The sequence below is a fragment of the Sus scrofa genome, chromosome 3, assembly GCF_000003025.6.
Source record: "Sus scrofa isolate TJ Tabasco breed Duroc chromosome 3, Sscrofa11.1, whole genome shotgun sequence".
NCBI lineage: Eukaryota > Metazoa > Chordata > Mammalia > Artiodactyla > Suidae > Sus > Sus scrofa.
In genome coordinates, this window is record NC_010445.4 from 37642108 (window position 1) to 37652534 (window position 10427).

Genomic DNA, 10427 nt, shown 5'->3' on the forward strand with positions numbered 1-10427 from the left:
ACCTCTCTGCACCTCCCTGCACCTCCATTTCCTCATCTATAAAATAGGGATAATAGTACCTCCCTCCTGGGATTGTTTCAAAGATGAACTGATTTAATAATGGCAAAGCGCTTAGAATAGAGTCTGCCACATACATAGGACTATCTAAAAAAAAAAGTAAATTTCCAGCGTCCCCTCCAGCGTGGCCAGGGAGGGTGCCTAGGAGGGTGGATGGAAAGGAAGCAGGGAGGATGGTCCAGAAGCTGCGAAGCCCCAGAGCGCTCGCGCATGCTCACTGAAGGTCGTCTGCGACGCCTCCCTCGACCCACCTACCTACTCCCGGTAGTGGTTCAGTCGAGGTGGAACTACATTACCCACAATGCATCTCGCGGGCTCGTCCGCAGCCCTGACAGGCGGTACAGCCAATAGTACAAGGAGTATGTTACCCACAATGCCTCCTGTGGAACCTCTTATCCAGGCTCGTTCACGCCCTCCTCGGCCGGCTCAAGGTGCGAGGACTGCATCACCCACAGTGCTTCCCGGCCACGTGGGGTTTGCCTGAGCAGGGGACGCGGGCTCAGCCAATGGTCGCCGCCGACGGACCTGGGTCTGCGCCCTACGTGTTGTGGACCTCGGTTCTGGTCTGCCGAGCCCTCCGCTTCCAGTGTCCCGCTCCTGGCCCGGCCCGCCACGCAGGGCGCGCCCCGAGCCGCCTCCAGGTCGCAGCGCTATGGGTGAGTGTGGTTGCGGGCGTAGGGTCCCAGCTGGAGCTTCTCTCCCCGAACGGCGCCAGAGCTGGTTTGTGCTCGGTCTCGGTCGCCGCTCACCCTCCAGGTGAGGGGTCAAGATATCGGTTCCTAACTCTCTCAAGACCCTGGAGTTGGAGGGGCCTCGGTGGCCATCCATTTGGTGGGGTCCACGGAGGGGCTTCAGGCTTGCTGAGCCCGAAATCGGGGTCAGGTTGGACAGAATCTGGTCCTCCTGGGCAGGAGAGGCCCTGGTTCTCAGCGTATTCCCAAAGGGACCATATCCAAAAGCGGTCATCTGTATACTGAGAACTCAGCGTGAATCCACGTTTAACCGAGTTCCAGGCACTGTGCTAAAATAAACCAATTTCAAACATCCTGTTAAGTTCTCTCAGCAACCTGTTTGTAGATGGCGTCACCATCTCTTAAAATGAGGAACCGAGGTCCAGACAGGTGAAGCACTTTTACTGGGAATTAGAAGATTAGTTGCAAAAACAGTGTGATCTTCTTTAACCCTTACCTTATGCCAGTGTGGGCAAGTTGGCCTTGGGGCCAGGGCATGGGCTTATGGGTGCAAACCCTTATCCAGCCCCCAGTGCTGCACTCTGCATGACTTGTTTCTCCACAGAACCTTGAAAACACCTTTCCCAGTGTCTGGCCAGAGATATACGTAGAGACTGGTTTGATTCCCCCAGACCAGAGAAGGAGCAAGGCCCAGCAGGAGCAATGGCAGACTCTCCCAGCCTCCAGCAGCCACCACCCCCACCCCTGGAGCAGGATGAGATCCTGATTTTGAAGGTGGAGGAGGACTACTGCTGGGAAGAGGAGCCGTCCGTGGAGACAGAAGACCCGAGTCCAGAGACCTTCTGCCAGCTCTTCCGGCTTTTCTGCTACCAGAAGGTGGCCGGACCCCGGGAGGCCCTGAGGCGCTCTGGGAGCTCTGCTGCCGCTGGCTGCGGCCTGAGCTGCGCACCAAGGAGCAGATCCTGGAGCTGTTGGTGCTGGAGCAGTTCCTGACCGTGCTGCCGGGGGAGATCCAGGCCTGGGTGCGGGAGCAGCGGTCGGAGAGCGGTGAGGAGGCTGTGGTCCTCCTGGAAGGGCTGCAGGGGGAGCCCAGGAAACAAAGGCAGCAGGTGAGGTGGGGGGCATTTTGCCCCTGAGGTGAGGAAACAGGGCCCTGCTGCTGAGCTCTGCATCTGTAGATTCTTTGGGCCCTGGTGCTCTGGCCAGCCTTGCTCATTGGGAGGGCCTGGGGCTGGCTGGACGCTGAATCAAAGAAGGCAACTTCAGAGTGTTTCTCAGCCTTGGCCAACGGGTCTCCACCCGTTGAGTCACCACCATAGCCCCTCAAGCCCTTTCTAAGCCGGGTGGACTGGTTCATTAACACCACTCCAGGACAGGCCAGTCACAGGTTTTGATGGGAGGGATGCTGAAGACTGTCCAAGGCAGGGCCTTGAGAGTTGGAGAGATGCCCAAAAAAGGGGCAACCCTGGGAAGAAAGACCAAGGGCTGGTGGGTGCCCACATTAGAGCCCCCAGGTGTTCCAGTCTCCCCAGAGCTATGGCATTCAATATGATAGCTACCAGCCCTGTGTGGTTTTTCAAGTTAAAATTAAATAAAGTCTAATGCTTAAGTTACACTGACCACATTCCAAGGGCTCCGTCATCACTTGTGGCTAATAGCCACTTGCTGGACAAGGACAGCCCAGATCTGGGGTACTTCCATCCTAGCAGAAAGTTCTGCAGAGGAGTTCCTTCTGTGGTGCAGTGGGATCAGTGGTATCTTGGGAGCACTGGGATGTGGATTTGATCCCTGGCCCGGCAGTGGGTTAGGGATCTGGTGTTGGTCACAGCTGCAGCTTGGGCTGAAACTGTGGCTCGGATCTAATCCCTGGTCCAGGAACACTATGTGCTGCAGGGTGGCCAAAAAAAAAAGTTCTACAGAGAGCACCCCCCTAGAGCAGCCTCCAACTCCTTCTAACCAAATGTGGGGAGTGGAATGTCTCTTACAAATTTCTGCTGATGATATATTTGGCAAATCCTGCAGGTCACCTTTGTCTTCACTGGCCACACACTGCTGTTCTTTTGCATTTGGCGAGACAACCCCACCCCCCACCCCCAAAACTTGATCACAAGGTGAGTTGAGTGCAGTAAGCAAATCCTGCCTTTGTGGTGGCCAGCAAGAACCAGGAGCCCTTCTCTGTTCCTCCCTCCTTGGTGTTGGCTTTCCTCTGCCACTGTGCACCCCGCAATCTCTGGGGACTGTTTCCTCTCAGAGCTGTGGAATGTTGAGCCTGAGACAGGGTCCCTGATGCTGATTTCACAGTTCCCGGGGTGTGTATCCTGTCCCAAGTACTGTTACAGAACTCAGTAAACTGAGACCCAAGTTCATCGGATTCACCTTCTCTGGAATTAGGAAATAGATAATCCCAGGGGACCTGCAGACAATTACAAAAAATGTAGCAAGTGCAGTAACTTAAACTTCCAAAATGAGACCCAATTCAGGGCCCTTCTAACCCCAGTCTTTCTGGAGCACCAAGAAAGGAAGGGTGAGAGTGGCAGTGACCCTGACCCAGTGTGATGGGGACAGACCACAGGGTCTTGGGCCTGGAGCTTGAGCTCTTCCCGGATCATGTGCCTCCTCCCTGGGGGCTGCCTGGAGGGAGGCGTGTGGAGGGCCGCAGAGGCCATCAGACACGACAAGGCCGCCCAGTGGGGAGGCAGAGCCTGGGGACAGGATGGCCAGGGTGACTGAGACCAGAGGGGTTGGGAACTGGTGGGCAGACCTCTGTCTGCCTGCAGGATCCAGAGGTGTTCCCTGACGATGCATTGCCCCACAAGGCAGGGGAGTGGTTCTTGAAATGCCAGGCAGAGGCCCTGCCAGAGTAGCTGTTGCTTGAGGAAGGGGCTCAGCACTCCTGCCAGCAGCGCGCAGCCCAGCTGAACCACAGACCAAAAAGAGGCCCCCAGCTCTGGCCAAAGAAGGGTGAGTAGCTGCCCCTCTCGAGGAAAGAAAAGCCCTGCACCGGGGAGGGGACGGGGCAGGAGTGTGACAGAGGGTCAGGCCTGTGTGCCTCGGGGGGCAGGCTCCCTGCGGGGTGAGCATCAGGGAGCAGCTGGACAAGCCTTCGCTGCCACGCTGCAGGTGGGTGACTCTGTGCTCCTTCCCCAGGCCCAGAGGCTTCCTGGCATCAGGACACGGCGGTGCTGGCCACCTTCCTTTCAGCCTGGCCCCAGGTGAACAGGGATTCTGGACCAGCAGCAGCATCCCATTGCATCCCCACACCCTTCTCTCCCTCAGCCAGGTCCCAGGGTGTGCGAGGCAGACCTTCCCCTCCTGGGAAGTCTTACCTGCTTTCAGGTGCTACTTGGGCATCAGGTGTGTCCTGGAGGATTCTGGGGTCCCACTGGTGAGCTAGGGCTGTTGGTTCAAACCAGCTGTATGTTCTGGGATCTGGGTAAAAATAGGTTTGCCCTCTAGCTCTGGTCTGGCATCAGAATCTCTTTTGCTTGTTTGTTTCAATAACAGCCTTATTGAGAACGTTTTCATCGTCTCCCTAAAATACCCACACCTCTTAGCAGTCGCTCACATCTGCCTCCCTCCATCTCTCTGTCGCTGTGGATTGGCCTCTTTTGGATCTTGTTTGCTTGGGTATTAATCATACGGCCACGGATCTGGGAACCACTGGCCTGGAGGCATCCTAAAGTCCTCAGGTCTCCCCGTTTGGGTCCCAGAGCTGGCTTGAGCTGAGGCAGACCCCAGTGGCTAAGATCTCGGTGGGTCCAACTGCCCGGCCCAGCCCGTGTCCGTACCTCTCCAGCTCTGCAGCAGTGTCTGCGCCAAGCCTGGAAGGAGCGGGTGGGTAACGGCAAAGGGAGGGGAAGAAGTGTGGGGCCATGAGCAGGACCTGCCCTTGGCACACGAGAGGAGGGGACCAGTAAACCCGCCAGGCTGGCCCAGCCCGAAGGGGCAGTGGCACGGGACGAGTGAGCTGCATTCCAGCAGGTGCTGCTGACCTTGGAGGACATGGCCGTGTACCTGACCCAGGAGGAATGGAGATGCTTGGACCTGGCTCGGCAGGGCCACGGCTGCGGTGTCCTGCCAGAGGATGAGGGTAACGTGCGGAGAGACCCTGGCTTTGTCCATCAGACACTGTGCTGTGTCTCTGACTTAGGTGAGTCTCAGGGAGGGTGGCGCTCCCCTCGGGCTGGCTGTGGGGCTGTGGTGGCCTCCAGGCCCCGATGCCCAGGCCAGCTACTTGCTGAGCACCTTCCCTGGCTCCACCCCACCCTTCAGGAGTGGGTCCAGTAGTTCTCAAACATTAGTGGCCTGAGGAGTCGCCCAAGGAGCCTGGTAAAAATAGGAACTCACGCGCCCTGCGCCCAGGGGCTAGTTCAGTGACCTGGCCGTTCCCTAGCGAGCTTGCCAGACAGCCCCCTGCATGCAGCCGGCACTTCCAGGGTTGCTAGTGTCCCATCCGTGGCCCAGTTGCAGTGGGGGCTGTGTGACTGCTGGCTCACATCCCAGGCAGATGCCCAGATCTGTCCTGGGCTCCTTCACCCACGCACTGTCCACTGCTGGTTCAGCCTCTGTGCCGTCCTAAGCCCCCAAGCGCAGGGCCTCCCTTCACCACCCCACGCTGCCCCGCCTCAGCTCATCCTGCCACACTTGGCACCCACTCACTCCCTGAGATGTTTTTGAAGGAATTGAGACCCTGCTTTGTGTCAATTGGGGTTCTTCAGAGAAACAACAAATAATAGGATGTATGTGTGGGGAGAGATTTAATTTGAGGAATTGGCTCATGATTGTGGAGGCTGGCGAGTTTGAAACCCATACAGCAAGCCAGCTGGCTGGAAACCCAGGCCGGATTTCTTGGCTGCTGTCTCGAGGCAGAATTCCTTCCCTGGGAAACCTCACGTTTTCTCTCAAGGCCGTCAGCTGATTTGGTGAGGCCCACCTGCTGTTTTTAGAGTCAACTGATTTTACATGTTAATCATATCTGCAAAGTTACTTCTGCTGCAACATCTAGATTGGTGTTTAACCAAACAACGACACCGTAGCCTGACTAAATTGGCACAGAAAATTAGCTATCACATGGTTTCCTTTACATTCTCATTTTTGCTGAACTGATTGTGTACAGATGAAACCTTTCCACCCCCGTGAACCTGGCTGGCTGTGTGCGCTGTTGCTGGGCCACTGCTCTGTGCGCGGTTCCGTGTCTGACCTCTGCTGTGTGCTGTAACTCGGCCCTTCATCTCCGTAGTGATTGGGCGTCTGGGTTCCCTCTCGGAGCCAGGGCAAGCCCAGTCCTATTTCCTTCCTTCCTCTGCCTCAGAGCAAACGGTCACACAGAAGCAGAGCGCCTCCCGCCTCTTTCGGGGCCTCTAGCGTTTGCTTGGGTTCTCCTGACACCCCTTTGCCCTCACGCGAGGCAGTTGTTGCAGTCTTGTGTTCCGTCCTGGCCACACTCCCGCCCTCTCTTCCCTCCCCGTGAGCAGGACTCCCCGCCCCTGGGCCCCATCTCATGGCCCAGCAGGGCCAAAGGGAAGGCCTGTGGGGCCCAGCTCGTGTGGTCCTGGGGCCCAGGGACGTCTCTGGCGGTGGCAGCTCAGGTGAGGAGGACCGTAAGGAGAAAGATGCCCCCCCTCCCAGGCTTAGACCTCGGCGACTGTGTTTGTGGAGTTCGGGGTCAAGGGCGTAGAGCAAGGGTCAGCAGACCTTCTTCTAAAAGGGCCTGTGGCTCAGTGCGTTACAAACTCCACTAGCATCCATGAGGATGCAGGTTCAATCCCTGGCCTCGCTCAGTGGGTTAAGGATCTGGTGTTGCCATAAGCTGTGGTGTAGGTCACAGGCACAGCTAGGATCCTGCATTGCTGTGGCTGTGGCGTAGGCCAGCAGCTCCAGTTAGACTCCTAGCCTGGGAATTTCTATATGTGGCAGGCGCAACCCTAAAAAAAACTCCGGACACTAAAAGGCCAGATAGGAGGTAGTTCAGGTTTTACTGATCACAGGGTCTCCATTGCAACTGCTCAACCACAGACAGTACGAATAGATGTGGGAATGGCTGTGAAGCTTCATTTTCCAAGACAGGCTGGTCCCTGGCTGCAGGAAAGGTGAGGGGGGACCGGTGGCTTGAAGAAAGGTTTGGGGAGTTCCCGTCGTGGTGCAGTGGTTAACGAATCCGACTAGGAACCATGAGGTTGCGGGTTCAGTCCCTGCCCTTGCTCAGTGGGTTAACGATCTGGCGTTGCCGTGAGCTGTGGTGTAGGTTGCAGACGCGGCTCAGATCCCACGTTGCTGCGGCTCTGGTGTAGGCTGGCAGCTACAGCTCTGATTCGACCCCTAGCCTGGGAACCTCCATATGCCACGGGAGCGGCCAAAGAAATAGCAAAAAGACAAAAAAAAAAAAAAAAAAAAAAAAAAGGAAAGGTTTGGGTCTGGGAGTTCCCTGGTAGCCTAGCAGGTTAAGGACCTGGCATTGTCACTGCTGCCACACAGGTTCAATTCCTGGCCCAGGAACTTCTGTATCATGCAGGTGTGGCCAAAAAGGGGAAAGATCCAGGGCTTGAGCAGAAAGCCGTCAGCATAGCAGAGAGAGCCACACCACGGGCGCGACAGGGCCAGGTGCAGGGCCCCTCAGGATGCCCTGGGTGTCCTCCCCAGCAGCACTCACTCCTTGGGCCTGCCTGGGGATGGAGTTGCCCAGTTACGTGCTAACGGTGTGAGCCCTTCTAAGGACCTGGCAGACTCAGATCCTTTTTCAAAACTCTCATCAAAGCCCAGTGAGGCAGTTCCATCATCGTCAGTTGCACAGACAGGTGACCGTGAGCTTGAGCCCAGGCCTGGCCTAAGAGCAAGCGTGGAGTCAGGGGGGGGACAGCGGAGGGGCCTGTGCAGACTTGTCCCTTCCCTGAGGGTCAGTGTGCCTCAGTGTCCTCGTGTGTAAGCAGACAGTAGCCACAGCAGCTCAGGGTTGCTGTGAGGCTTCAGTGAGTTGCTGTGTAGCAGCATCTGGCCGTAGTTTCAGTTCTTGAGCTGGGCTCTGACCGCCACTTCCCCGTGGGGTGTGTAGGGGAATTTGAAGGCCCTGTGGCGCAGGGTCCCCCACCCGCCGTCTTCTCTTTGTCTGAAGCCTCCCTTTGCCTGCCGTCCCTGTGAAACCCTCGGCCATGGTGCTTTCTCTGTCCCAGAGCTTTGGACGCAATTCGAGGATGGCAGGGACCACAGGGAGGACGCACTGATGACCACGGGGTGGGGCCAAGCACTTCCGAATCCCGGTCAGCGTCGGGGACTGGCCACCATCAGACCCCAGTGACCCCTGGAGATAGGGGGGCCCCGCAGGCTGCAGAAGCCACACACGTGCCCCGAGTGCGGCAAGGCCTTTGGTAAGACGTCGCACCTGACCAAGCACCAGCACACGCAGACGGGCGAGTGGCCCTACCAGTGCCAGGTGTGCGGGAAGCGCTTCAGGGACCGCTCCAACTGCAGCACGCACCAGTGCATGCACACGGGTGAGAAGTCCTACGCCTGCGCCAAGTGCGGGAAGCACTTCAGCCAGAGCTCTAGCCTGGTCATCCACCGCAGGATGCACACCGGCAAGCGGCCCTACACCTGCACCCAGTGCGGGAAGCGCTTCAACAGCAGCTTGCACTTCAGCACGCACCGCAGGACACACACGGGCGAGAAGCCCCACGCATGCCTTAACTGCGGCAGGGGCTTCCGCCGGGGCACCGGCCTCCGCAAGCACCAGCGCACGCAAGGAGGTGAGCAGGGCCGGGGCAGCGCGGTGGGACTCCAGGGGCCGCCCGGGGCCCAAGCCTGACGATTCAGGGGAGCCAGAAGCCCTGGTCTTCAGGCATCTCCAGACCTGTCTGCTCCCGTGGACCCCGCATGGGAACACGCAGCGTGACATCTGAGGGGCCCAGGCTGCAGGAGGGCGCTGGGCGCTGCAGGTGCGTTAGGGTCCGGGGAGCCCCATGCGGGGGTGCTTTCTCTCACGGTTCAGGAGGCCAGAGTCTAAAACCAGGGCATCTGCAGGCCTGGCTCCTGGCTCCTGGCTCCTGGCCGTTCTCCGCGTTGCTGGGCTTGGGGCCACATCACGTCTCCCACAGCTCTTCTGTGGTCTCTCCATGTTTGTCTCCTTGCGGGAGGACATGGTCACGGGGTTGAGGGCACCCCCAACCCATCTTAACTACCATCATAGACCTCGTTTCCCAGGACGGCCACCGTCTGAGGTTCTGGCTGTGGATTTGGGGGGTACTTGAGCCCAGTGTGGGGGAAGCCTTGATGGCTGCAGGTGATTATGTACCCACGTCTTCCCTGGGCTTGGGCACCCCCCCACCCCCCGGCCTCGCTGCACTTTCAAAAAGTGGTCTGTGGGGGTTTTCCAGTATCACCTGGTGTCAGTGGGGAGATGGGTGGTTGGGGGTCACCTTGGCAGATCGTGACTGCTCTGTAGGGTGGCTGGGAGCAGTACTTCCCCGAGGCCCCCTCTTCCGGCCTCCCCCCGCCCGTCCCAAGTCTGGGGGTCTGGTGTTGCCACCTTTCCCACGGGGGTGGGCGCCAGGGCCGCCTGTGGTCTGGCCCACGTGGCCGTGTTCTGGGGCAGAGGCCGGCCTGTTTGCCCCTCTGTCTTTCTGAGGGGGATGTGCCTCTCTGACCTGTTCGTCCATTGTCTCAAGAGTGGCTGAGGGGAGCAGTAAGAGTCCTTGTTTGCTTTCGTTTTTAGTGGAAGAAGTCGCGAGCCGCGCTGAAACCAGAGGTTCCAGAATGTCTCATCCAGTCACTCGCTATGTTTCTGCGTTTCCACACAGCCCAGGTTCCAGGCTGCGTGATCTGGTCTCTGTTCCCTTAATAGACGAGATCCGTCCCTCTGGTCTGTGCCCTGTCCTGTGTGTACTCTGGAGAACGGGGCAGTCTGGTTGAGCGGTGGGTTTTTACCTTCTGGGCCAGCTCAGGGGGCACGTGGTGCCCAGCCAGAGGCCTGCAGCCTTAGTGGAAGCCTTTTCATATCTGACTCATAATGAAAATGCCCTTTTTCATCGGGAATGGGGGTTGCTGGCAAGGACCCCGTGACCAGATCACGTGGAGTCTCTGGCCCTGATCTTGGCACCCAGTGGCCGGCTGAGGCCAAGCAAGGCCTGCCTTACCTGGTGCAGGGCTAGATGGGAAGAGGCCCTTGACCACCCTCAGCATGTGGCAGCTGGCAGTGACGCCAGCTAAATGCTGCAACATGTGCCTAAATGCCAGGGACCCTGCCGGGCCCCTGTCCCCATGGCCCGTGGAGGAAGGGCGAGATGCTTGCCCTGCTCCTCCCACAGTGCGGGCGGGGCAGAGGGGCGCTGAGATTCTCAGACCTTGGAAGCAAGTTTGAGAGAGAACAGGGGGGCCACAGATCAGAGCTTCAGCCTGTTGGGAGCAGCTGGGCTGAGAACAGCAGTTGCAAAAGGACTGTGAAAATCAGGGGTCGGAAGATAACGCTGGGAAAGTACTGGCGAGGGAAGTGACAGAGCGTCCTGTCACCTCAGCTCCCGCCGGGTATTTACAATGGCAGGTGCCGCCCCACTGTTCACGGGGACGGCTTCAGGTGTGAGAACGTTCACGTTCTTTCTCTGTTTAAAAGTCAGTCCACCTGTACTTTGGAAGGACTCTAGAACATATAAATGCCCTTGTGTCTTGGTTAAAGAGAAAAAAAAAAGCGAA

The 10427-nt window shown here is 58.0% G+C and overlaps 1 protein-coding gene across 1 annotated transcript; it reads left to right on the forward strand.

Moving 5' to 3' along the window:
* On the forward strand, positions 317-10271 carry ZNF500 (zinc finger protein 500). The gene is given in 8 exon segments (XM_021086689.1): positions 317-713; positions 1354-1653; positions 1656-1858; positions 3527-3710; positions 3897-3961; positions 4731-4899; positions 7916-8488; positions 9454-10271. Coding segments are annotated over 7 exon segments (1593 nt in total). The 5' UTR covers positions 317-713; positions 1354-1451; the 3' UTR covers positions 9651-10271.